General features: G+C 40.3%; 1 protein-coding gene across 2 annotated transcripts in view; it reads left to right on the forward strand.

The window, feature by feature from the left end:
- The window catches only part of GAREM1 (GRB2 associated regulator of MAPK1 subtype 1), a 105,388-nt gene that overhangs the window by 15,191 nt on the left and 62,525 nt on the right, over nucleotides 1-27,672 (forward strand). Inside the window, exon 2 of one of the 2 annotated variants that reach the window (XM_009561692.2) lies at nucleotides 7,774-7,914. In XM_009561692.2, coding sequence (XP_009559987.2) covers nucleotides 7,774-7,914 — 141 coding nt within the window. Of the gene's footprint in view, nucleotides 1-7,773; nucleotides 7,915-27,672 lie in introns of those variants that run through there. The other variant, XM_054059096.1, reaches the window with a different exon arrangement.

A 27,672-nucleotide genomic window follows, 5' to 3' on the forward strand; every position in this document is an offset into this window, starting at 1 on the left:
GTCACGAGAAGCAAGCTGGTGAGCATGTTGCATGACCTGTAAAATAATAAAATAAATAAAAGTCAGTGTCCTAATGTGACTATTCAGACTTAATAAGGACTTTGTGTTTCTTCCCCCAAAACATAAATTTGAAGCTCAGCATTTTAAAAGAGGAAAGCTCTAAGTATTAGTGAAATGGTCGGTAGGAGAAGAGGGACCTGTTCTGCCAGCAAATTGTTGCTGAGTGCTGGAGATGAAGGGTTGTACATTGGTAGCATTGTGGTAAATGGGCAATTGCATGGAAGCTGTCCTGTGTGCACTGTTGCAGTTTCAGTCTGCCTGAAACAGCAAGACCATTAGATGACTTCAGATGAAGTCTGTGATTCTCAAGGAAAAAGGGCATTTGCCCACTTGTTTCTTTCCTCCCCTTGATGACAACTGCCATCAAATGGTCATGTATGACAGCACTGCAGGTACTTGATTAACAGACTATGGCAGGTTCATCTTCTACCGAGCTGCCACATACTCGTTTTCTTTTCTTTCTCTTCCACTGTGTATGTTAAAACCAGAGAAGGTTGTTTAAGAGTGCAGTCTTATCCCCTAAGTGAAAGAATTCATACCACTCTTCGAATTCAGACTCCAATAAAGATAGATGCTAGGCCTCGAAGTTATTGGAAAATTGACTACTTGGAGTTCACTTCCAGTAGCCTATTGCCCATGCTAACAGCATGCAGCTAATGCATATTTTTCAGAGAACTTGTACACTCACTAACATAAAAACAACATAGTCAGTGCAGTGTTCCTTAAGCACTTGCGATGCTTCGGTGTGTCTGTGTCAAATGGGACCAACTGAAGTTAACAGTGAAAAATCTTTGTGATGCAGCCAGATGTGCACCTGAATCATTTTTGGCTTGTTTTGTATGGAACAAAGAGTTAGTCTGCCTTTTTGTTGTGGATGGTTATGCCTTTTTTTGTTGTTGTTGTCTTGTATTTCAAGAGATCAGAAGCCCAACCAATGAACTGACTGAACAAGGACCAAGGTGTTGAGAGCTATTTTAAGATTGTGTAAAGGATGAGCCCACTGATGAAAGGAAACACAGATTCTCAGATGAGATTGGTCCTGACTTATGATTGATTTCAATTCTTTCTTAAAGGCGAAAGAATGCTGTGGTACTCAGCCTGACTTTAACACCTGGTGATACCAAAAAGCCTACCTTGGAAATGCTGCAGGTACTTCTGATGCTCACAGACCCTTGTTGCCAAGGAGGCTGAAGTCAGTGCACGCAGTGCCTGCAGTTAATAAGTGCTCAATGTGCACAGCTGGGTATTTCTAACCTGTGTGCAGTATTTTCAGGTCTGCTGTCTCATCAGTGCTAGGTTCTAGGTTACCCATTTTTAGATGAGGAACTTCCAGCTTTTGTGCTGACAGGAGGCCTTTGTTTCGGCTTTTACCTGCTGTGACTCTCCAAATAAGTTAAAGCTGAATTCATCTTAAGGTGTTACTCCTGTGAAGGATATGTGACTAGACGATGTTTGCAGAAACACAATTTGGCCTTTCTGAAAAACAGACAGCTTTTAATTACTTGAGTGGTATACAGTATTGTAGACTTCTTCTTTTGGAGTGCAAAAGCAGCCCTGGCCTTTATATTTGTGCTGGCAATGTGACCTCCCTCTGACCTGAAACATATCTTTGCACAGGGCCATGAAATCCATAATACTACTGCGTTTTTTTAATCAATCGATTATAACTTTGTTTCATACTGGCTGAGGCTGTGTTTTGGATTTCATGATGCTGCAGGATAATGCTAAGGTGTATCTTAATGCATGGCTTGCTTGGTCCTCAGCCAGGGAAAGTCCAGTGAAGCTGCATGTCCAGTGAAGCAGATTGTGTGTAAGTGAGGCTCCACAGTGTGATGGTAGCGTGATAAATAAGCAAGAACCTCATTTTTTTCTTTTTTTCTGACTTCTAACTATTGTGCTTTCTTTCTGCTTCCAGTTATTGCAAACTAAACCTTGGTTGCTAGTCCTCCTTTGTAACACTAGCAACGTGCTGACAGTTCTTCACAGTTATTTCACAGCAGACTTGGTCACCTGAGCAGACAGCCACTTCTTTTTGCTGTTCTACAAATTAAACCTTCATTCCAACTAAATGTTAGTGCAAACTCAAGTGGGGACAAAGTTGAAGTTGTTCATTTGTGTGGTTTTGTAGGCACCTGGCTAAGAACCCATTGAAATGATATTTGGTGTTGATGGGATTTTCCTGTGTGATGATATGTTATGCGATTGTGGAACATTAGATGGAACAATTAAACTCACGAGCTATTTAACTGACCAAGGCAGGCTAGGTGATGCACTTAATTGTACAGCATCTGGTACCTGCATGCAGATGGTGTTCAGGCTTAATGAAAACATATGGCCCAAAGACTTGATGACTTTTCCCTGGGGTTTTGCAGGCATCTTCTTCACCAGCTATTTCACAAAAGCCTTCTTAAGTTTCTCATTAACTCCTAGGTCTTTTGTGTAAGTCTTTTTTGTTCCAGGAAGAGCAAATTCTGCATGCTTGAACTGATGTGCAAGGGACAGCACTAAGCTCGCTTTACAGTCTTCTGTGATGAATGAGATGAGAGGAATGTTTCTGTAACCATCTTCCTGGCAGGAGAAGATGGTATCTAGTTCATCTGGCGTGTGTGAATGGTATCTGTTACGTTGCCGGAACCTTTCATGCGACTTCTTCTCTTCCTCTGAATTGTTCATTACCTACTATTTTAATGTCTCCAGACGTAAAGCTTATGCTTTAAGGCAGTGATGCAAACTCTTAGCCAAGATGACAAAGTGTGTGGCATTATAAAGTGTTTATGTTCCTGTAGATCACTGCTTATTTTTAGCAGTGTAGTTTCTGTGAGTGAATGAGTCATGTTGGTCTGCACATTTTGTAGTGACTTGAATGTTAGTTTCTCAATACCAGGAAGAGAACCTTAAAAGTGGGGTTTGGTTGTTTGGTTGGTTGTTTGTTTCATTTGTTTCATGATTTCTCTTTAGTGATTGGTGTTGAAAAGTCGTTGCTGACTTTGTCAAGCCAGAATATGTGGAACCTGTGTGAATTTTCATTCACAGACCATTACAGGCTAAGCTTTAATTGTTGATGCAGAAGGAGGTGGGAGTGCTCAGACCCTTCAAAACTGGAGTGGCCTTAGGTTCTACTCCTGGGCTTTACTCCAGGCATTTCGAAATTGTGAAATGCTAAACTAAATAAAACTGCGCAACTTTAGAAAGTAAGTGGTGGCAGCAACCTGCAGGGAGGTCAGTGCTTGTCTCAAAAGAAATGAGCTTCCTTCTGTGCTGCAGCATTGCTATATATAAACTCAATCTCTGTGCACAGCCAGCTACTGTTTTCTCATCTGGTTCTGAAAAGGTGCACATAAGGACTGAAATTTATCCCCACACTTTTAGACTGAGTTGTCCTGCTCCTGGTCTTGCTATAGTTTTTAAATGATAATTTGGGATTGGAGTGTTTAAAATGACAGAGATTTGGCCACTGTGAATGATCCAGTTTTGGAACAGAAGAGAATTATAAAAGAGGTATTGGCATTTACTATAAGTGGGGTTTAATAAGCATAGGAATCTGGACTAGCAATTAATTAATTTTTTTAAGTGTATGAAAATGCGAACAATTTTACTTTTGGTATCAGTGTTATCTCGGCAATTGCTCTTGAACAATAGTGGCTTTGCAGTATTTCTAGTTTTTAGGAATCGCATGAAAATGATCGTGTAATTAAAAAATGGTAATACATCTTTCTTACAACTAGCACAGGAATAGCTATTGCAGTGCTGCTTCGGTAATACATAATGAAGTATCCCTGGTACTGATTGTGGTCAGAGTGCTCATAGGAGGATAGCTTGTGTAGGAACATACCAGCTAACTTTTCAGTTCAGAGATGTGACGTATTTATTGTTGGGCAAGGATGGGTGTTAATGCTTTATTTAGGGCTTAGATGCTGTTAGCAACTCATGAGTTTCTTAGTCTCGGGCATTATTATGAATAAACTTGACTCATATTTTGGAAAGAGGTAGGCAACTTGGGGAAGGGTGGGGAGTTGCATGTGATAGTTCACTGCTTCTCTGACTTGTATTTGGGAAAAATAAACCCAACACAAGTATTTGCCTGTAGACTCTTTGTAGTGGTTTAATTATATTGCAGGAATGTGAGCTGGGGAGGAGAGGGCGAGAAGATAGAGCTAATCCATATTTGATCATAAGAGACAAACTGTTACTAAAGATGAGTGGCCTATGTTCTCTGTTTTCTCATGGCATCAGATTTTTGTGTAAGCAGCAGTGTAGGAGTATGTTGAATAGGTGAGAATGGATTTGCATAGTTTGTGGTTGTGAGGACTGTGAGTTCTCTCCAACATAGTTAAAACTTGATTAATGAAAGGCTTGCCTAACTTGTGTTACTGAGACAAAGGGGAAAAATCAGATTGGATATGTGTGGCTGTTTTGCAAGGTACAGCTGGCTGAGAAAAGTGTAAAGGGCTAAGTCTGAGCTGTGCTTGGGCAGGGAGATGAGTCGTGTAGCTCTAGTCAGTAGTGTTCCTGCCTTGAAAGGTCTTTCTCTCCAGGACATAGTGAGCAATTCTTTCAGGAGACAGACTAGAGGAAAATGGAATGGTATGTCGTGTTTTGTTGTCCTCAGTCACATTTGACTCTTCCTTGTATTTCCATCCCCCACCCCTTCAATAGCATGGAGGCCATCATTAGCCAGGTGGTTCTGCAAATCCTTTGATCAAGTTGGTAACAAGGAGCCTCTTCCTTAAGCAACCTCAGGAATCCAATTTGTTCACAGTTAGGGAAGATCAGTGTTTGGTATGGATAGACCTGCCTGTTGTGAGGAGCCGGAGGGACTGTGACCTTTCTGTTGCATCCACTCCACCTCTTCTCCTCATCTGAAACTTATGTGGCAAAGCATGAAATTAATTTCCAGTGTAGTCAGTTGGAGCAACTAACTGATGCCACAAAACCTGTGGTTTCCAAGGTTCCGTTTAAAAAAAAAATACAGCTACTTCCATCTGCAGACTTAATTTTTTTAGTCACTCCTGAGCCTACCTTAGTAATCCCATTTTACACTCACCTGTCCCACCCAGTTCTAGTGTAGTAACCACTTAAATAGGTCATGGCTTATGATCCATGATGGGAAGCACCTTTTTATAATGGGTGTCTTAATTTTCCTGAGAATATCTCTCTCAGACTCTTCAAGAGTGACCCATACTGTAATTGTTTCCTTACAGTCCTGGATGTAGAATCCAGCCTTCGTTTAGGTTACACTCAGAAATTATAACTACTGGTTTTAAGGCTGAGATAAAGCATCCCAGAGATGCTTTGTATTTTCTTCAAAATTTGTTTGTCACTATCAGTGAAACTAGTAAAATACTCATTCTTCCTTTACGTGCCATGGGCTCTGTTTTGCTGTGTGATGGAATAATTACTTGTTGCCCTGAATTACAGAAAGCATGAGTAAAACTCTCTGAACTGAAACATGAGTTTCGAATGACACCATATTATTACTACTATTTTATTTCCCCCCAAAACTGTAAAACTCTGTAGAAAGCTGAAGATAGTTTTATACATAATAGGAGTTGCCCTATGAGCTGAAAATAGGAGATTCTCAAGGTCAGATGATTAGGTAAAATTTAATAGGGGCGTGACTCCTCTAGCAAATATATCTGAGTTTCCTTCAAGAGATATGGATGGGACCAAAGAATTCTTCAATGTTACATGGCAGTTTTGCTGTTCTTCCCTAAGCTTCCTGAAGCCAGCGAGCTGTGGGTGGAGGGGTGGTGCTCGCTAGGGAGCAGGAACTGGTTTTAAGCAGCCTGTCTGCCTGGCTGGGCTGCCAAGGGACGTGGTTCAAGGTGCACTTGGAAATCAGTTATTGAAATGTCCTGCTTACCTAGAAGCTACTTTCTGTGCAGTGGAAAAGAAGGAAACCTGGAAATGGTACTTTCATAGGAGCAAGAATAACTGGTATTAAATTGCTTTGTATATATTTTGATTTTTTTGTTGTTGCTGTTATTCCCTCTGTACACTCCCATGACAACACAGTTATAAGTTAAAGTCCCAAATGTGCAGAACAGGAACTTTTTTTAAGGTTTATCAGGCTGTGGGACAGCAGACCTGGGAAAGTCCATTCCTTGGACTCTGTGGTTGGGGAGGGTCTCTCCTGTCTTCAGCCAAATCTAAGTTTCTCAAGGAAAACAAGCAGAATATTGTGGCCAAAGAGTGTTGGAGCAGATGGTCGTAATGGTCACTTCTGATTTACAATCTAACGATTCTCACACACACCAGTTGCTGTGTTTTGAATTGTGTAGGAGGGTGCTTTCTGATAGAATGGGAGCATGAAATCAGGCAGGAATGGGGTGTGTAGTAGCTGTTGCCTACGGTGGAAAAGATTGCCTGGTGTGGGCAAATAAAAGCTCAGTTGGAAGCATCTCTCTTCTGCAGAGACTGAACAGGGGAAATCTCTCCTTCTGCAGGCTGAGGAAAGCCTCATTCTTCTACTGACTTTTAAGAATATCAGAGGACAGCGAAGAGAAAGTACAGTTTGTTGTAGTAGTTGATGGGGATGGGCTTTGTCCAAGCTTGATTCCAGAGCAAAACTCCTTACTTTATTTTTGGCTGTGTCTGCAGAGAGCTGGTGGGAGAGAAGAAAAATGAAATTTAAAGCTTCATTATTCTTGGCACATGCTTGTCTAAGTGCTCCTGAAAGTTCACGTGACTGTTTTAAAGACACATTGAGAAAGGCTATTTTCTGTGTGCTTAATGCAGAAGCGTACTGAGCAGGACTGCAGGTACAAAAGAGCAGTTGGCCGTGAAATGCCCTCCTCTATGAAATTTTGTTCGTATGTCATGGTTGAGATGTACAGCTGGCACTTTGAAGATGTCTAATGTGGCTCTTGCAATTGCTGGAAAGCCAAATAAAGCATTGTGGTCCTGATCAAGCACTGCAGCGGTAGAGGAGGGGAGAGTACTCAGCTGACATGCAGAGGATTTGGTAGGAACAAGGGGAGAAAGGAGAACTGGATCACCGTCTCTGTCTGGGATGGATTTGACAGATACCAGAATACAAGACGAGGGAGGGCATTACAAAGATGAGCTGGATGTTAGCAGAGAGGGGGGCTTTAGTTTGAGTTTGTCTCTTGAGAAAGGACTTTGGTGGGTGTTAATCTTTACACTTAATGAGGAGAAAAAAAATTAAATTTACAGACCTAGGAATAGCTAATTAAGCAGTGACTTGCAAAAGGATAGGATGACAAAGCTGAAACCTCTATATATGCAAGTGTGATGCCCAATTACTTCATAGTCATGAACAAGATTTGGCTTCAGGGGGCTGTAGGGTAGTGTGATGCTGATTCTTCAACATATGAAAATGTACTTTATCCTCTTTACTTAAAAATTAAAAGAGCTCTCAAATATTTGTTTTAAGTGAGGTAAGCAGACATATAGATATGAAGTCTATTTATGCAGAAAGGGGAAAAAGAGAGCCACTGCTGATTAATCTGGGTTGCATCTCTGTGGTAATCATGCACTCAGTTGTTTTGCTTTCTGTTTGTTTTCTGTCAGGTAAAATGTTTATATTACAAAAATGAATACTGTGTAGGATTGAAATTTACTTAATTGGATTTTTAAATAGCAAAAGGTCTGAGAAAATGAATACTGATGCAAATAAAATGCTTTTAATGAAATTTTCCTAATTCTTCATTCAATAAATCTTATTTTTTTAAACTTATATCTGTTTTGCAGGAGAAAGCATAGAAGGCCTTCGAGAGAGCGATTATCTTCTGATTCATTCATGTCGGCAGTGGACAACAATTACAGCTCACAGTCTGGAGGAGGGCCACTACGTCATAGGGCCAAAGATAGAAATCCCTGTACATTATGCAGGTAAAGCTATTGTTGACCTGAAACACAAATTCAAAGAAAATGAATTGCCTACCAATTACACTGATCACTTTATTTGACAGAGTGAAGCTATGCCTCTTACACTGGTGTCTGTGATTTAGCTTTTTCATAATGTTACAGAGTGCAAGAGATACTGACTTACTCCCAGGGCTACTAAATAGATGTATTTCATTGAGCAGTGCATTGCCAGAATACGAAGCTAAGCTACATAGAAGAATTGGATTCAGATTTGATATAATGAATTGCCAGTGCTTTCACTGTGATGACAGAAGTGTGAAAGTTTGAAAATGCCTTGAAATGCTTGGTCAAAGATGGAATAAGTTTTGCACTTCATTGTATATTCAAGCTGGAGGGGATTTTTTAATATTTCTATGTTAAAAAACAGGGACCCTTTGTAATAATGCTGCAGTCTTACACTAATGCCCCTCAGTAATTCCTTGTCACTGTCTGCCTATTTGGATGATGCAGTAATACTGTTGTTCGAAGTAAATATGATGCAACTAATTCATATTTATTTTATTATTTGAAATTATTTTTATTTTCCTACAAAATTATTTTTAATGCTGTTTCCTGCTGCTTAATGTCTTTATTCACAAGCTGAATCGAACAATACCGTGTGAAAGGCAAGTGCCTGTCTTACTGCAGTAGATACAAAAAAATTAAAAAAGATGGAGAGTGTGAACTGAAAGAGCCATGGCTATGAAGCAGGGGGCTTAGTGTTTTACTTGGTCTTCTGGCTAGCCATTTGTCAACTGAATAATATACTTAGCTCTCTGATAGTCCCCTGTAAAATGCTGATGCAATGAGGGTGTGCTGAGTTGTAAGAGACCTGAATGAAATATTTCATTTCAATCTCACCAGTACTGCAAATGCAGTGATGTGCCCTATTTCAGTGATGGAACCTATACCATTTGCCTTCTTGCATACAATTTCTCCTTGGAGTTCGCTTTTGGAAGGTTAAATTTAAGACACTTTCAAAAAGCTTTGGTTTTGTGGCATATATTGTCATAATATATGTGGCTTTAAAACTCTCTAAATTTGACTTTATAAGTATAAGCTTTCTAGTGCTTGTGCTTAGTAACATTGATTTTTTACATTTCGTGGCTGCATAAACTTTAACATTGTGGACGGATAAATATTTCACTTCCTTCAAACTGAATGCTGTTTTTTTAAATCTTCGCTATGATTCCTGGAAGAACAGGAAAAAAAAGAAGTTATTGGCATGAAAGGAGATTGGAAGGGGTTTACTAAAGCTTGGATCTTAATTTTTACAGAAATTAACAAAGATCTGCTTAAGAGTGTCCTGACTCTTCATCCATCCATTCATTCATAGTTTAAATTTATAAGGATACCAGAAAAATCAAAATCTGTCCTCTGAGATACTGCAAAATTATCAATGTACATTTTTCTTCCTCGCTTGTGTTAATATGGGGAAACAATGTGTTTTGGCAACATGCATTTTGCTGTCAAACAATCTCCAGAAAAGTTCCCTGCAATAAAGCCCTCATTAATGAGAGGGCTTATTCATTTATTATTAACTCCTACAAATATGAGTATAAAGTAAACCATATCTTTCTACTTGCTAAATCAGATTTTGATACACTTAGTAACATGTGAAAGTTCAGAAACTGCCATGTGGGGAGGGTGCATAATGAATATGTGATGGGCTCTGACGTTGCCAAAGGGACTTCACAGAAATGATCAGTGCTAACTCACAGTACCAGGGTGTGTCTGATGGGCTTGCCTACAAGGAAGGAGAGATGTGTCTAAGCGTATGAAGGTTTGGTCAGCAAAGCACTGCAATCTGGTGCTTGGATGCTAACATCTAAATGTATTTAGAGACGTCTTCCATACCCTAAAGATTTACTTATGCTGCTGTGGAGTACCATACAGAGATCTGCAGACTAACACCGAATATGCTTTCTGTGCTGCGTTGTGCAGTGCCTCATGTTTACTACTTTTGGGATCCTGAACTGTGCAGTAAAACGGGAAAGCTTAATGTAGCTGCCTAAAAAGACTTGCTAGTCTGGGTACTGACCTGACACATTGCACTACTAGCTCTGGGGTTAGCTCTGCACTGAGCTCGGGGAAGGCTGGGAGGTGAGAGCACTCCAGAATCATTACCTTTCTGAGGAAGATGTGCTGGTACTGAAAGGTAATGCCATCAGGTGACAATTGCTGTGTGAGCTGGGTGGCACAACCCTCTGATTGCATGTGGGAACTTTCCATCTTTGCAGAAAGTGCAACTAGAACAATTGATAGAATGTTTATATTTGGCTTAGCCATTATTTTCTGATTTTAGAGGAGGGATTTTATGTCCTCATAGGCAAATGATTGTAAACTATTGCTATATACATTTTGGATTATAGGACTGACTTTTTGGATGTTTTAACTTCATACTTTTGTCAAATAAGATGTACTGCCTACTGGAACAAGCCTTAGATATTGAGCATAAGAGTTAATTACAACTGCTTGCTACATTTGTTTTGGCTTTAATGGTGTAATTTTTGTTTAAGCCCTAGCAGAATTATAATGTAGCAGATCGCAGCACAGTTTTGGTTGCAACACTTGAGCAGGAAGGGAAGTTGAAACTGATGTTATTCTCCTGAGAGTATGGCCTTAAGTACCACAAACTCATCACTCTGATATATAAATATAAGTATAAAGTAAATCTTATTTTGCTACTTGCTAAATCAGATTTTGATACACTTATTAAACCACAATACAATAAAGCCTTGTTAAAGAAGGAAAATGCTGTTTTTTACATTTAAGTGAAATCTCATTAACAGAACTCAAGTTCTGTAGTCCTGCTGATAGTCCTTTCCCTACTGGGAAGCTGCTACCCTGGTTGTTTCTGTTGGGGTTGGCTGACGTTAACTTTCGCTGTTGCTGTCAAGGAACAGTCATATATGGCAGCTGTTAGTCTAACCATTCCCTCTTGAATACTCTTTCCAGTCTGCTTCTTTTTAGAGTAGAAGTTAAAGTTAATGTAGCATCAAGTTCAATTTTCATGTAATTAAAACCAAATGGCTAATGTTTTTCTGGCTCCTAAAACAAAAGAGGCCTTCATGTGCATATAGAATGGATCAAAATTACTGTCCTGATAGTGCCTTGTCTTGTTGTGAGAGAGTGGACTTCACAAGAATTCAGGGTAAAACACAGATGGGCAGTGCTTTGGGTGTCCTTTGCTGTCCTCAGGTACAAAATACACGCTTGATACTTACAGGAAGGTCTTAGCAGTTTTCTGTCTGAACCAGTTTTATATTGTTCCTATTCCTATAATATCCTTCATACTAAATTTCAACTCCAGAAGTGAGTGTGTGTCATCCATACCCTGCAGCTGGTGTCAAATGTTACTGCTAGTTTTGGCTTAGGCAGCATTGTAATCTTTACCTTAGTAAATGTCTCCCTTAGTAGCCTCTGGAAAATACTGTTCTGTGATTTAAATAAGATGCAGTGGGATACAGTAGTCCATTTTTACTGTGCTGCTGGCCATCAAGAGGAATGCCTCTCATTCCTCCGTAGAGGTACCTGCATGGGAAGACGTGTCCCAGGGCTGTTGATGACCGTGTCTCAAATGTTTTCAGCGATAACTTAAAGGAATTTTAGGCATTGTCTGGGGATTTGAGCACTGTGATCCTAGTGTATTGTCTGACCCTTCTTGTGTTACCTTCCAGGGCTTTATAGCTCTAAACTATCGAAAGTGTTTTTGAGGATTTGTCAGCTCAAGCCACAGTGATCTTCTGCTCTGCCTCTAAACTGCCCAGGTTCAATCTGTTGTAAATGCTTGTGCTATGCAGCCACAATTCCTTATGCATGTAGATTACTGATTTGAAAGTCGATGGTCTTGGCTGTGGTTGCTTAAAACTTGCCATGCAGGAAAAGCAGCGCAGAGGGCTGTGGAGTGACCCACGTGTGCATGTGTATCCTCACCTACATAGCATAGTCTTTTTTTTTCTTTCAAAGGCTGTACTAGTATCGGTGAGTGTAGGCAATGAAAGAAAAAGAACTTTGGGTTGGGCTGGCAGCTTCTGGGTTACTTTACCCCAAATGCTCAGCCCTATGTTTAATCAAATCATAACAGGACCTTTACTGTTGTTTTCAGGGGCTTATCTCTGTTGTTGCAAATGATGGTTCATTGACTTTCCTGACGGTTTGAGGGTTTATTTTCCATCTGAGAGCAAAGCTGTTCCCTCAAGATGTTGTTTAAAAAAAAAAATAAATCCAAACCCCTACGTCTTCTTTTTCTTTAAGCTTCTACTCAGCTTTGCCCATGGGTTTGGAGGGAATACCGCTTGTGTCAGTGCTGCCATCAGTGTGCTCATAGGAGGGACAACTAATAAAGAACATACTTCTGTGAAGATGTTAGAAAGTAACACCCTGTTCCAGGGTGTGCCACACTGCTGTAACACATCCGGTGAAATACTACTCCTGTGAACTCACACCTCCCCACCACGTAGTGAAGGTGTGCGATTGCTAAAGAAGAGTAATTGCCGGTACCCTTTCAGGTTGCTTGCCTCAGTGTGCTGATGGCTTTCTTAATGTCTTTTAAGTGAGGAAATGTAAAAGCCTGTCATGTGAACCTTCTCCAGGTGGGGTGCTGGGTGGGAATGAGTCAGAAGTCCCATGTCTGGTGTTAGAACTGGTGTACAAGGAGCTCCTACTGAAACCTGTTTCTACTGGTTTGATTTGTTCATTGTGGAGCAGTGCCTGATGGGGTTGTTGCTCATTGCATCCTGAAGATACTGAGGAAGACATTCTCTGCAGGTCTTCTCAGGAGTGAACTTGTTTTTGCAGTGGTGGATCTGGAGAGCTCCCTGAGATTTTGCAATGTGCAGCTGCAGAAGTTTCTCTCTCATGTCCAAAGGCATGTCTGCATCCATGACACAGTTTTGCAGTCCCAGCAGGCCTACCGCTGCATGCTTTAGGATGGCGAGACCTTGAACACTGAGAGAGGAGAGCGCTGATCAAAAGGGCCAGCTATCTGTGGGACGGCTTTTCACAGGACACCTTCACACAGCTGACTCCCTGTGGGGACAACTACGCAGTGAGCCCCGAGTACCTGGCAAGAGTCCCCACTGATGTTCAAGGGTTTTATGGAGCTAGGTGTGTGCTAGGTGGGGGAGGACCGGTGGCACCTGCCAGGCACTTGGGGTTCCTTGTGTGGAGTGCTCCCCACAGGGAGTCTGCCGTGGAGAGTTGTCCGAGACCTGGGTGCTGAAGTACAGTGTCAGTTAGGCACCTCCTCTGTCTCCTGGTGACAGCAGCTGCTGTGTTGCTAGGAACCCACCGTGAACTTGATGCATCCAACATCTGGAAGAGCTTGGATTTTTACTTTGATGATACTGAGCACTCTCAGATGCTTATGATATGTTGGGTCTTCTGTAAGTATGCTGTACAGATCTCTTTGTGGCCCTGGAGAGAAGAGCAAGCAAACATCCTTTGCTTGACAGCTTTATGGTATCTGCTGCCAACTTGTGTTACTTTGGGGAAAGAGAGGGTGATTCCTTGTCTTAACATTTAATTTAGACTCTTCACTCCCTCAAGTGCAATTTCATGCTGTCTGCTGGTCAAAGAAGGTGGTGTTGGACAAACAGCCCTTTGTTCAGGGCTTTGCATCCCTGGGAACAGTGGGTGGTGTCAGGGAGGGCTATGCCTGTTCTTCCGTGGAAGTGCAGCAGTACAGCTCTGATGGGGTAATTTTTAAGTTCAAGGAGATGGGTGAGAGCTAAGATGGAGGGACGCTATTCTGGAGTAAAGAACTTACTTAGATGAGTCCTTTCCAGCCAACAGGTACACCACTCCCTGATATGAAATGTATTTTGCATTTTAATTTGTGTTTTGCTTTGAACTTAACCTGGCACACAGCTATCACATAGTTCTCCTGAGGCTTTTGTGCTATACAACTGACTATAACTTCTAGAGAACAGGGCCTGAATTAAGTGCTTCAGAGAGAGGCAGGCTGCCATGTGTCTAGGGGCTGGTAAGCAATTAATGAATGTATGTCCTCAGAAGAAAACCAAGAAGAATAACAACCTACATGTTTAACCCCCTGGCACCCAAGTTTTGGTTTATTTAGTTTTGGGGTTTTTTTCTTGGAAAAGATTGTATGATCTGAAAAGCAGTCAGAGATTTTGAAAGCTTTTCTTCACAAATACCACTAATAAAAGCACTGCCACCACCATATAGCTGTATAGTCTTCATGCTTCTAGAAGAGAAATATGACTTCTGTAACTCCAAATACCTGACTGTGTGAAGATTCCTGAAAACTGCAACCCTTTCCTCCCCATAAGAAAATAGAAGTCTATTCAGTATTCATTTAAAAGTCTGGTTGTAGAGCAGTGCCTGGGTGTCACAGAGTTTGAGGGTACTCATTTTCATGAGTAGTGTGAGCCTCTTCAGCTCTAAGTCTGAGATCAGTCATGTCTGAAACACCTATATTTGCCCATATGTCATCATTCCATGATTTTCTGTCAGGGGAAATGATTATGTTTTCAAACGTATTTATCTACTTGGTTTTAGTTAAATGATACTTCCTTTTTCGCCAACAAAGACTGAGGTTTTCTATTCAAGGCAGTCATGGCTTCATAGTTTGGAAACCTTCAACAAGTTTAGTTGCTGTCAGACTGCCCCATGGTCCTATCTGTTTGTTATTCCACTTTCCTATGCCTATTTAAACTTTGACAAATGCCCCTCTGTATCTACTGAATATCAAATCATAGGGTCAAAATGCAGGTACTGAAATTCCTGGCAAAAATTGCTTGTTTCTTTTGCACCTGTGGATGCACATGTTCTTCCTGTTCCTTCATGTCCTCCCTTTAGCTAGTCTGGTGAAGTAGCAGCTTTTTCCCTAAGTTTAATGAAATATTCCCCTTTTGTCTGACCACTTGATTGGAGAATCTCTTCTACTTTGCATTTTAAGGAATACATATGTCTTCCCCTTTTTTTTTTTTTTTTTTGTTAACTTAATTGCTTATTTGATTTTTGATTGAGCGGTTTGTCCTGAGCTCAAGGAATTTGTTCTGAGGGTATACAGTACTTGCTTTCTAGTATCGTGCACTAGCAGCTTCCCAGAATGCAAGCTGTGGATCAGAAATACCTTTCCAGTGTGACAAGATGGTTCAAATTTAGTTTCTATTGAAATGGTACCATGCAATTCTTCATCAGATTGCACTGCTAAGAATCTTTGACTCAACTTCATCTCTCTGGAGTCAGACAGGTCTAGTTTTCCTTTGCAAGTGTCTAGTTTCCTTAAAGTTATCATCTTCATAAATGAAAATCAGGGGATCATGAGACTGCTTCTCTCCTTGTATATGTGCAGCCTTATGTTTATGAGAGATATCTGGAGTCAACTACAGAATTTTTAGAATTTGCTTGATGTTCAATGTGGTGCTTGGATATATTGAAGTTTGTAAGCAGCCCTCTGATGAAGCCCCATTCAACTCTGTTTTAGTTCCCATCCACCTTCCAGTTTTGCTGCCTGGCTCATCTGAAACATCAGAAACTGCTGTAGAGTCTGCATCTCTCAAAGGCTGCTGCTCTTTGATGTCTCGAGAACAGTGGGGTTATTTCATAGGGTACAATTATTCCAAGTAATGGAGGAAGAGTCTGATTATGTCCCAGAAGTTCATGGAAAGAAAATACCTGCATTTTTTTTCTCTTGCTTCCTAACCTGGAATAAGAGTTTGTGGTTTGTAGACACCAGTTTTTACTATAAAAATTGTTGTGTTTTGTAGGATTTTTTTTGTTCCTTATAGGAAACAAAAACTTGTGATGATAGTGGTATTCAATACTGTCTCAGTGAGGTACTAGATGGGAAGAAGCCCATGCTTTTAGATACAGCTGTCTTGCTCTCTACTTTGACTTCAGCATGAGTGTAATCTTACCTTTGTTTGAAAAAAACCCTAAGATTTGCATCAGCATTGAACTTGTGTGTTTTACTTGTGAGAGGGGAAAGAGAGTAGAGGAGAGAGGGGATAACTTGCAGTTTTTACAACTGATGATTTGAAGTATCACATGTGCCTCTCAGGTTTGCAGTTCTTGGCTGCTACTCTAAGTCTGCAAACTGGCCTTGAAGTTGACCCGTAATGGGAGGAAAAAAAAAAAAAAAAGAGAAGGCAGTTTTAAGGCCATGGTCACTGTGTAATCAGTAAAACAATACATATTTTGCCTTCTGTGCAAACCTTGAGGAAGAATTTTTATAAAATCTGTTTGAGCTGAAACAGTGTTTTGAGTATGTGTTGAGTTGATTGTTCATATGGATGATGATGCCTTTTGTTAATCTCTTACTTAACTCTGAGATGTGAAGTTGTGGTTTGGTTTTCCATATGAACAGCGTAACAGCTGTGGAAGAAGGCAAGCACGTCTCTGCTATGAAACCTTTGTAAAGAATAATGCAGTCACCAATGCAACTATCCCATTACTTTTACCTGGATTGGAGTGCATGCTAGTAGCAGATAAAGACTTTTGCAGACAACTACGATCCTTAGTGTTTAGGAGATTTGGGTATGTTTTACTGCTGCATACTTCTGTTTTTTAACTTCATTTGCCTGTCTCTTCTGCTTTTGGTTTCTTTTTGTCTCAAGTTTGTCCTCTCTTTTTCCTTTCAAGATACTCTGACTTATTGCATGATTTAAATCTGCATAGGAATTTGGAAGGGAAGAAATTGCCATGAGCTTCCTGTGATTAGTCTAAGAAATCTCTTTTAGACTAACTATCCCTTTTGCTTCTTTGGGCTGGAGGGGAAACTGTTACAACTGAGCTAACATGGCAAAAGGGCAAAGCAAAAATTATTAATGTCTTTCCCTTCTGTAAATACAAAACCCAGCTGGCAGAAATGTAAAGCAAGAGTTTTGATAGGTCGTGTGTGTTTAGGGAGGGAGCTGCGGAGGAATTCTTCACACAGGATGATGTCATCTTGTGATTTTTTGGATGCCCAGACTTCTCCCCCCCACCCCCCACCCCCAAAGCCAGTGTTTGGTGCTCAAAACAACTGATAGGAAGTGCGATAGGAATTCTTCGGTCAGCATCCTCCCCATGGAAACCAGTGCACTTCACGTCTGGGAACAAGAGCTAGTCACGTCAGTGCTGCCTATTAAAGCAACTGACATCACGGTTGTCTTAAGCTTCAACTGAACTACTGTACCAATTGGTGCCAATAGGAAAATAAAACCATGCTATTTAAGCCATGTATAACTCTGTTTATATGGAGAATGTAATTTGCGTGTTTAATTTAGCCTGTGATCCAAGACAGTAATTCTGCTGTGTCAGGAAAAGGCACTTCTGTGAGCTTTGAAACTCCAAGGAGTGGAAAAACTGGCTTTTTTTTTCCTCTGTCATTGATCTGTTGTGCAGAGATTTTCTGTTCTCACTTGGCAGAGATTAACTTGTTTCAGTGTGTGTGGAGGGAACGCTATTAACGCTAATAGCAAAGGTGACCATTACTATCTGGATAGAAGGAACATGGGTATTTTAACTTCTCATTTTGAAAGATCTAAGCATTAGAGGGAAACTAAAGGCTGTACTTATTCCCCTCACAGCTTTATGTACAGACATGAAGCTCTGTTTCTTCCACTCATTCCATTAATTGCAGGTGAGACTCAACTCTTTTGAACCACAGCATGCAGTTTGGTCCCAAAGAAAGGCGGAGCAGGGACAAAGAAGAAAATACCATATACATGTGTATACTGTATGGAGGCTTTTATGAGTGTTCTCAAACTAGAAACACCTGGCTGCTGAGCCACCTGTCACAAGATCTACCACGCTGACAGATGTGACTGTCATCTTGGATGGTCGATAGCTTATGTAGAGTAAGAAAGACCTTTTAAATCTAAATACTAAGAAGGTTATGTTTTTCCAGGGAGTCACCTTCATAGCATGCTCTTTAAATATTTGTCACCAGTTCAACCTTTTCCGGTTCATCTCACATGAATTCTGTACTGCAGTACACTGGGAATAGCCAGCCAAAGCTGGCTGGCTGCATTTGGGTGGCTGAAATAACTCAAGCTAGCTGTGTCTGTTGTTTGCCTTGTTTCATGGTGCTAGTGTGATCCCTCTCTTAGTGTGTGTGTGTGTGTCTGGACCAGGTTTTTACCATTAATAGCTTTTTGAGCATAGGCAATTTTGAGATGTGTGTCTATGGAGAAGAGAGTGTTCAGCAGGAAGTACTGACTGGAGAAAGCTGCCTCTGATAAAATGCTGCATTGGCCTCTGAGTTTCCAAACTCAGAAAATAAAGGCCAAGTGGAACTCCTGTGAAGCTTGGTAGGAGAAGTGAGATGGATGGACAGGGGAGCCTTCTTGATCCAATTACTTAGCTACAGCATCCCTGCTTACTTAATTACTAGGCTTCAAAGTGTGTATGGGAAATTAAGATATTTGCTACACTAATGGCATTACCAAAAAAACCCAAAACAGTAAAAAAGAGAAGAAAACCAAACTAGTGCTGTGTTAAGATTCATGAGCCTGAATTGAGAGATTCTTACAAGTGTGAGTTGGAAACCCAGAACCAGCTGCTGGGAATGATGCATCCATCAGAGTCAGTGTAGAGGAAGGACTACAGCATATCCTGGGGTGTGGGATAAGAAATATTCCAAGTAGGAATGAGAGTCACAGTGTGATAGTTAATCAGCTTTAGCCTTCTCTAGACATTGTTGGGATGTTGGATGGGGGAAATGGTCATTACTTAGAAGTGTTCATGATAGCATTTTTTCCCTGGGAAGCACTTTTAGATCTCCAGGACAGCTGCTATAGCAACACATGTGAATTTAGACAAACTTTCTAAGTAAAATTAATGGAGAACCTGCTTTTGACTTCTGAGTGGTGGTGTCTTAAAGCAGTATGTAAATAGAAGAGAGACTGACATTTATAATAAGATCTAGTATGCATATGTTCCTATCTGAAAAACTGTTTTATCTGATTCTAAAAAAAGAAGCCGAGAAAGGCCCTTGAAATCCTAAGGAGTTGAGGTTTGGTTGGTCGGTTTTCTTTTTGTCAGTTTGTTTCCTGCTGACTGACTGCTACCCATTGCAGGAAGCCAGCTACCTATGTTTGTCTGCTGGTGTGGTACTACCTGCACTGCTAAAGATATACAGCACAGACTCAAAAGTCTGCAAGAGCTGTTCTAAATAGATGTTTGGGAGCAGCAGATATGCTTGTGCTGCCTCCCCAAGCTGGGAGCACAGTGCACAGCCTTCTCAATGGCAGACAAGCTTGGCTGATATTGTCAGTTTATACTCCTGTAGTCATCGTGCTTGGTGTGGGAATGAGCAGGGGAAATGTTACAGTAATAGTGGGGAGGAGGAGGAATGAAGGGGAGGTGGTGAGGGAGAGGGGAAGCAGGAGACAATAACAGCAGCAACCTGGCTGGCAGCGGCGAGCAGGAGCACGATGGTGTGGTGGGACTGAGGCTTCCTTATGGGAGGTTGGGAAATGCCAGCCTTGCAAGGATGAGGCGCTTTGCCAGTCCTGTCTTGGGATCAGGGCTCTCGCTTTTAACTGGTAACTCGCTCTGAGCACTGAGTGGTTCTCAATACTCTGATGCTTAGGAAAATTTCTGGTACCATTTTAACAAAGAGTTGCTTTGGCAATCTGCATTTCTGCTCAAAAGTCTAATGACTAGAATTAGTCTGTCTAGAAGAAAGAGACATGTGGCAAGCAAATGGCCCTTTTTAATGAGCCTCCCACTCAGCAGTTGGCTGCTCATCCAGTTTGTGTGTGGCACAGTCTTAGAGCAGCAGCTTATTGCCAGAAAAAAAAATAATCCTGCAACCTTTTGGTGGGTTTTCTTTCAGGGAGAGGAGAAATAGATCATAGTGTAAGTATCAGAGAAAAAACAAAGATTCCTGTTAGCTTCTTCAATAATTTCTTATCAGAACTGTGAGAAAATGTTCCCGAACCTAGTTTAGAAAGCTGGAAAGCACCCAGTTCTTTACCTCTCAATGGTGGTTGGGTACCATATGTACTTTTACAGAGTGTGGGGATTTCTAATGATAAATAAAACAAGTAACATAACGCCTGACTTCTGAAAGTCACAGTAGTCTGAAAGGCCTCAGTAAGTGATTGCAGCTGGTCTATAAAATCCTATTAAAATTAATTTCATTAAATTCTTAATGGAAAATACTGGACTGGGTAGCCAGTAGTGGATCTGGAAGACTGATGAGATCACTGCTTCTCAACTGTAGGTGCCACCAGTATGGGAGCATAAAATTTATGGTGACCAGTCTCTGCTGCTAGCAACAGTAGCATGACTGATCAAAGAGAAACCTATTGCTGAGGTTTAGCTTTGTATGGAGTCATGAAAGTAAACACATACTTAGAATCATAGAATGATAGAATAGTTCGGGTTGGATTGGAAGGGGCCTTAAAGATCATCTAGTTCCAACGCCCCTGCCATGGGCAGGGACATTCCCAACTTCTCATTCACCTTTATGACTTCAGATCAACCTGCAGCAAGGTCACTCAACACTTAACTTTGCATGCAAAAGAATACTTTGTGGTACAGCAATGAGTTTTAGTACTGGATCTGATGTTGATGTTTGTTCTCATATTGAAGTTAGTTTGTGTGTGGCAAATGGAGAATATCTTGCTTTCCATCATTCTGCTACTGATCCCCTCTGAAGCTCTGCCTCATCTGATGTACAGCAGTGTCACCTTTTTTTCTTGCTGTGATATCTGACACTTTTGCCAGATGATCAGCGATTGCTTTGAAAGTGCGAAGTACTTTGTCACCCTCTATGTGCAGTTGAGACTATCCAGCCCTCAGCTGAAGGGAGAGAGGGCTGCTTGTGCAGACTTCGGCATTGAACACTGCTACCGCATGATGGTTTAGTGGGATCATTTGTCACTCTAAGAAATAGATTGTTCTAAATATTTCTACAAGAAAGAGAGAGGTGTGGTTCAAACCTGTTTCAGTGGGATTGCCTGAAAGGTACTGGAGTTGACTTGGTGGCTGCTGCAGCAGTAGAGTACACCTAATCTTTCACCTGGTACTATTTTTTCTGTCTTTCATTGCCTTGAATAAAGTTCTTGTTGCTCTTTCAGGAGAAGAAGATAAGCTACTAGCAGCCATGATTGTGCACATTCAGCTTTTGATAAGAAATAAACTAGTAATTGCAACTTAAAATAACTTCTCCCAGCCCATCCTGTTAGCCATGCAGTTGTTATCTCAGCAGCCTGGAAACAGAGCTGTGTCACTAGTCTCAGACACTACCAGGTCTAGTGTCTGACAGACTGGTTTGAAATCTGAGGACAAGCTTTTCAGCTGGCCAGCCTGGTCAGCTTGTGTCTGGCTATGTAGACTGTTAATCTGCAGTCTCACAGGCTTTCTTCCAACTGTGTATGTCTAGCAGCAACTCTTGTGAAGACGCTTTTCCTGCCCAGACCCTGTGTGGACGTATGCCAGCCGAGCACGTATGTACAAAACTTCTCTGTGTCAGATTGCTGGTGACCAATTATAGCAGTACAATATGGAGGGGAGGAGGGAGAAAGCGTTTGCCAAGTCATATTATCATAGCAAGGTGTGAGTAATAGCCACTATATATATCTCTCTCTATATATATACACACAGAGAAATGCCAGGTCTCACTTTGATTTGATTTCCAAGGTATCTGTATGCTAGAAACCAGGCCACTTCCGGATACCTCTTCTTTCCGTGTTAGCAGTAAAAACCATTCAGTGTGACTGCGTTGAACTTTTTTAGGGGGAAAAATGTAACTATATTTTAAAGAAGTTATGCTATGATGGACAAGTAACTAAAAAAGCAATGCAGCTGAATTGTCTACCAAACCTTGCCAAGGTGGCTGAGCTAAACTGTGTTTTTTGCTGTTGGAATGCATGTAGGAGGATTTTTTTATTTATTTATATATTTTTTTAAATCTAGTTATTCCATTGTAAAGCATAAAAGGAGTAGCACAGTGAATTAAGTAGGATTGGTCAGGAGCTGGTAGATGCTGCTGACTGTGCAGTAAGTGGTAGAAAGTTTTTGCAGCGACAGACCTTTTCCTATTTCCTATGTGGGAATAAACTGGTAAGGTATCTAGTTTGTTTCCATTGTCTTGAACTCATCTGAAAAGCGTTTAAAGCAACCCAAAAGCAGGCTTTTGATTTTTTTTTATTTTTTTTTTTCACCTCTGGTTACTCAAAAAATAGCCAAAAGAAGTCTCTTTGATGCACAGTTTTCAGCAAAACTAAGGTGCTTTAGACACTTAAAGCTAAATGAAATCCTGAAGTACATTAATGTCACAAATTTTAAGAAGATAGGATAAAGTTAACTAGTGTGCTTGGGGCAGATGGGGAAAGAAGTCTGGGATGCTGTGCATTTCCTGTATGACAAATTGTCACAGCTTGTGTACGTCTGAGTGGGTGTGCAAGGAAGCTGGTGTTTCCATTAAGAATTTTCTGTGAAGGAGGTTGCAGCCAGTCCTTCACTCTTTGAAAAAAAGCTGTAAAGGGAGTGGGGAAGGAGGGTTGTGATGAGTCCTAGAATTAGAAGCCTAATAAGTGTTTTAAGTCCTATGAAAATCAAATTTTTCTTCCTCAAGTTTTGAAAACAGAGCCACTCAGTGAATGCTTCTGAGAGGATTGCTCTGCCCCAATCAACAGCATAAAATAACTGCTGCGTTGTTTAATAGTCTAAGGCTACTTTTGGGGGGTAAGAAGGTTTTCAGTGTTAGAGGCCTGTTGTGCTCCTAAGCTGCTATGATGGATGTGAGCTGTACTGCCTGTGAGTAGAGACCCTCACTTTGAAGGGCCTATGTCATAAAGCACATGTGTGCTTTATGTGCATATTTCTAATATTTGCTGTTGTGTGTGGTGGTGATGGTAGGTTTTAATTGTTTTTCTTAGCTTCTAGTTACTGGTCCAGTCACAGTGATCTTCAGGTGTATTTATAAAGTACAGTGGAGGAGGAAATAAGCATTGTTGCCTGGGTTCTCACCTTGAGCAACAGTAACTCTTGCTTTTCCCAGTTTGAATCGAAAGTTTCATCTGTTGCATTTTGAAAGGCGTTACTTGAGTGATGTTTGATCATGTTAATAGTTTAGTTGTATTTGTTTAAACCAAATTCTTTTTAAAAGGCGGAGTTGTTTGTAAAGCTCAAAACCTTGTCTGCATAGCTGTTTGGAAAACTAAAATGTGGGACCTGGTTAGTTAGCATTTGCCGTAAGGCTTCAGTGTCATTGACTTCAAAAGAAATCAACAATAGAAACAACTTGAGCTGGTTTTGGCAGATGAGGCTTTTTGTTTCTTGCTTTCCTTAGTTGGAGAGATGATCCTGGGAACAGAAAGAGAGTACTTTGACTGGCATTGTTATAAATATTAGTCTCCCCTCCAGGAATTCCCTGTACTAAACAAATAAACAAACAAAACTGTTTAAAAAAAATGTGCTTTTATGTGAGGAACCATTAAAATGAATACAAACACCCTCTTACCTATATCCTCAGTTTCCCTGAAATGGATTTAAAAATAACTTTGTGTTCTTTTCTTACGTTTGGAGCCTGTTTATGGTATGCAGCCCCAACTCCATGCTCTTGCATGCTAGAACATGTCACATCATGGCTTCTTAGACCAGATGACTTTCACAAGTCAATTAGGCTTAAAATTAACAAAGGCTATAACTCAGAAATTTGTCTTGAATTATCGGTTTTGTAGTTCCAGGGCTTAGTAACCCTCATCAGGAAATTCTTCACTGAGTCTAGTCTTCGTTTGAAGGGCTCATCAGCCATTCATCTTGCTAATTCATCACTGGAGGAGAAAAATTCTTCTTTCTCTGCCATAGGAAGAGAGTGATTATGGCATGTGGGTGATGCAAGAACTGTTGGGTAATGTTTGGAGTAAGCAAAAACTCAATCAGCATCATGGAGGGATTAGATCAAGCTGTTCTTAATTGGGCTCTTTTGTCAGAGGAAAACTCTGTAGTCTTTCTGTTATGTCATTTTGCAGAAGTACATAATTTTTTCCTGAGTTAAACCATGGATTTTTTTCCCAAGAGAGTACTGTAAGTCCCACTAATTTCAATGGAAGCAGAGCTAAGTTACTGATAGGGGCTCTTTAGAAGAGCCTACTTCTTAGTATTTGAAATTACGTGTATTCTCTGGTATTCTGCTCAACTACAGTTCAAAAAGTGAGAAATATAAGGAAGCAATGTGGGTGACTTCTAGTTATTTGACCACAATGCTCTGGATCTAGGGGCTTACTTCCATGAGAGAAGGCACAGGCTACACATTCTAAGGTTTTCAAATGTTAGTTAGATACAAGTAAGAATCAAAAGCATGTTGCCTTAAACTGTGAACTTTAATCTGTCATTCTATAAAAGAATGTCCGTCTGTATCTGTGTAGAAGTATAGCAATATCAGTTTAATGCCTAAGGGTGAATGGAGCTAATGTGAATGTGAGAATGCTTATATTTTTCGGCTGATTCCAAATTAGATGCAGTTTAGATGGAATGGCAGCAACGACAGCAAAAATGTGATTCCATAATAAATGTAGTCTGGTTGTAATAGCAGCAACAATAGTAATGTGTACTTACAAACTCATTGCATGGAACTATAATTATTAATTTTGAATGAACTGGATTTCTCACTCCCAGCCACCGTCAGCAATGGATTTATGGGTGTTGTGTTTTGGAAGACCAAATCTAGGTTCCTTACCCTACGCCACTAGGGCTCAGAAATGTTGTAGGAGTGAAGAACAGTATAAACGTGATTTCCACGGAAAAGAGCAGATGCAGAACCATATACAAAGGACTTGTATTATTTAATAAGGGCACCTCTTCTTATAGAAGCTGGGCTGCAGACTGTTTGAACCATATCCAATCAAATATTTGGAGACAGATGCTCTCGGTGGTTGTTTCTTCTCTCTTCCTTTCCAGTGGATACAATTGTGCATATTAAAACTAGCTGATACTGATTAATTCTGTGTAATTACTTTTTAGTTAAAAAAAAAAAAAAGAAATTATACTCAAACTGCTGCATTCTGTAAGTTGACAAACCTATTTGGTTTCATGGCCACTTAAGTTTATAGAATCTGTCATCATGAATGGAACTTACATGATGCGGAAATGGATAACACAGTAAATGTACAATCCCTGAGTACTATTTCTTTGTCTGGTGGTAGACGTTCTGGTGGAGTTATTGGTTTTATCTTGTCAATTTCTTTTACAAACTTTTCTACATGGGAGTTATCACTTATGATTTGTGGAGACCTAATAACTACAACGTTTGACTATTCCAGGACGTCCAACTAGCAGAGATGACAAAATTTTGGCTGCAAACAGTCACAGATGCAAGAATTCAGACCAACATGGAAATCAAACTTTGGGTGTCGACACCAGTATTCTTTTCAATAGTATTAACAGCCAAACAGATTATTCTTAGAAATGACTTACAAACTTGATTGCATCCAGATTATAATGCAACATTTCCCTGCAAAGTTGGAGTTGTTTTGCAATTAGAGGTTGTTAGGTCGCCACTATTTTGTTGCTGTCATTTTGAGCCTATGTGTGGTATCACCTTAATATTTTTGACTGCTCAACAATCTCATGTTAACTAACAAAGTTAAAGTCAACATACGGAGAACAGCCAAGAGATTGCTAAACTTGTATAGTAAATTCCCCCAAAAGAAAAAGAGAAGGCATTTCTTCTGTGCTTGACAAATCCTTTTACTGGATTTTTTTTCGCCTATGTTATCAGACTGATTTGTCTCTTTATTTTTTTTGCTTCTTTTTTACCCTGCAGATGTATTGGCTTCAGGCATTGGCGACTGACCCGAGTTATATTTGTGGAGTTGATGTCTGTATTGTATTGATTGTGCTATTCCTAAATATAGCAAAGTCACTTTTAGACTGTTCTCTCCCTCTTGTTTTGCAATCATTCAGAGATGCATGTTCTTCTGTGAGCTGTTAAGCACCACTATCCTGCAAGTTCATTACCTCAGTATTTAGGTTTTCAGTGAAAGCTTTCTGATCTTGAGAACTGTGAAAAACAGTAGTTTAAAAAGTATCATTATGCTGTAATTGACTAGCAGGAATTTTAAATTATCTTTTTGACTAGCTCTGAACCGTGAGAGTAGTTTTTAGGCCATTTTAAAAAACAACTCTTTCCTCTTTCATTGGGTAATTAATAAGACCTATAAATTATTTGGCAAATGTAAGTATTATTTTTCTAAAAAGTTACTGCTATATGGTCTTAGAGGTTACTTTTTGTTAGAATAAATTTTTCATGGGTCCAAAATGTTTGTAATAATTTTTTTGGTGGTTTATTCAGTTTTATATAGCTTTCTAGTAAGAGACTACTTCTTGTTGTAGTCTTGCAGGATAAGACAGTGGGGCCATCCTGGTTGTTCTTTGTGAGATTAATTGCTTTCCTGACTAACAATGTGATACAGGAGATTTTGTTCTGGATAAGTCTCGACTATTGGATCCAGACAGGAGAAAAAGAAGAACTGCCCTAGTGAAGTGAGAAGATGGACAAAACTGAAGTTCCCAAGGCTGGACACGTAGCAGGAGAGAATCATAACCTTTGCCTTGATAAACTGCTCCTCTAAGATGAATGACTATAGTTTTGTACATCAGATGGTGCAGGCTGAGATGATGGAAGATTAGGAGGAGTTCTTGATGCTAAACTACAATATTCGTGTAGGCTTGTGGTAGAGAGATCCCGTATTAAGGGTAGTAACTAAATTAGCCTGATCTTGAATGGAGACTAGCTTTAGAAGTACTTGGTATCTGGCTGGAGAGGAATATTTGTGAGAACAGTTGTAATTTAGCACTGAGTTGCAGTTTACTTATGAACACAGATGCAAGACTAGAAGAGCATCATCTAGTTGCAATGGAAAATGTCTGTCCAACTACTAACATCTCAAAAGTAGCAGCAACAGCTTTTGGTTACATAGCAGTGGATTCTGAATCAATTCTGTTCGTGTGTCTCAGCTCCATAGCTCTCCTGTGGACTGGAGCATTGACTCTGCAGAGGTGCCCCACCGCCGGCACGTGACTGCCTCTGAGCAAAGCGACACACCTGCTACAAACTCCTTGCATCCTATTTTGGTTTGGTAAACAGAATGTAAATTGCTAGAGGAAGCAGTAAAGACAATAGTTTATAATCTTGAATCCATGATGTAATCAGGACGCTTACAGGAGGGGATTTTGTAACCATCTACACTGGTTTATTAGTATTATCTTGTGTTGCAAAACTCTTCCTTTACCGGATCTCTTTGTAGGTGTGTTTATTCTTAGGGGTTGGGACTTTTCTTTGATCAACAAATTAAACTGTTAGTGTCTGGTGTATTTACGTTACACCCATTTTGCCATTTCTTGTTCTTGAAAGGTTCCATTCTGCCATTTAAAATTCTCCAGTGAACATGTAGTATTAGTACTGATTTTAGTCTGATTTATATGACCTCCTCCTTTCAAAAGAACAACCAACTTGGATAGTCCCTTTCCTCTGAAAGTGCTTAATTCCATAGGCCATTCTGATCCTTTCTTTGTCTTGCTGAAGCTAACCAGTAAAATTCCTCTCATTTTGTCTGTATGTTGACTACTTGCACATAAATGTGGATTTGATGAAGCAGTGAGTTGCAGCTTGCTTTGTGTCATAACAAACTGACAAAGGTTTTAAGCAGGACTGAAATCTGGATAACAAGGGCTTAAATCATATATCTAAAGGGTATGAATGCAAATTTGTCAAGTGTTGCAGCCACGATATCTAAATGGCCCCTTGAAAAAAAAGTTGTTGATTTGATGCCA

The sequence above is a fragment of the Cuculus canorus genome, chromosome 2 (assembly GCF_017976375.1).
Source record: "Cuculus canorus isolate bCucCan1 chromosome 2, bCucCan1.pri, whole genome shotgun sequence".
NCBI lineage: Eukaryota > Metazoa > Chordata > Aves > Cuculiformes > Cuculidae > Cuculus > Cuculus canorus.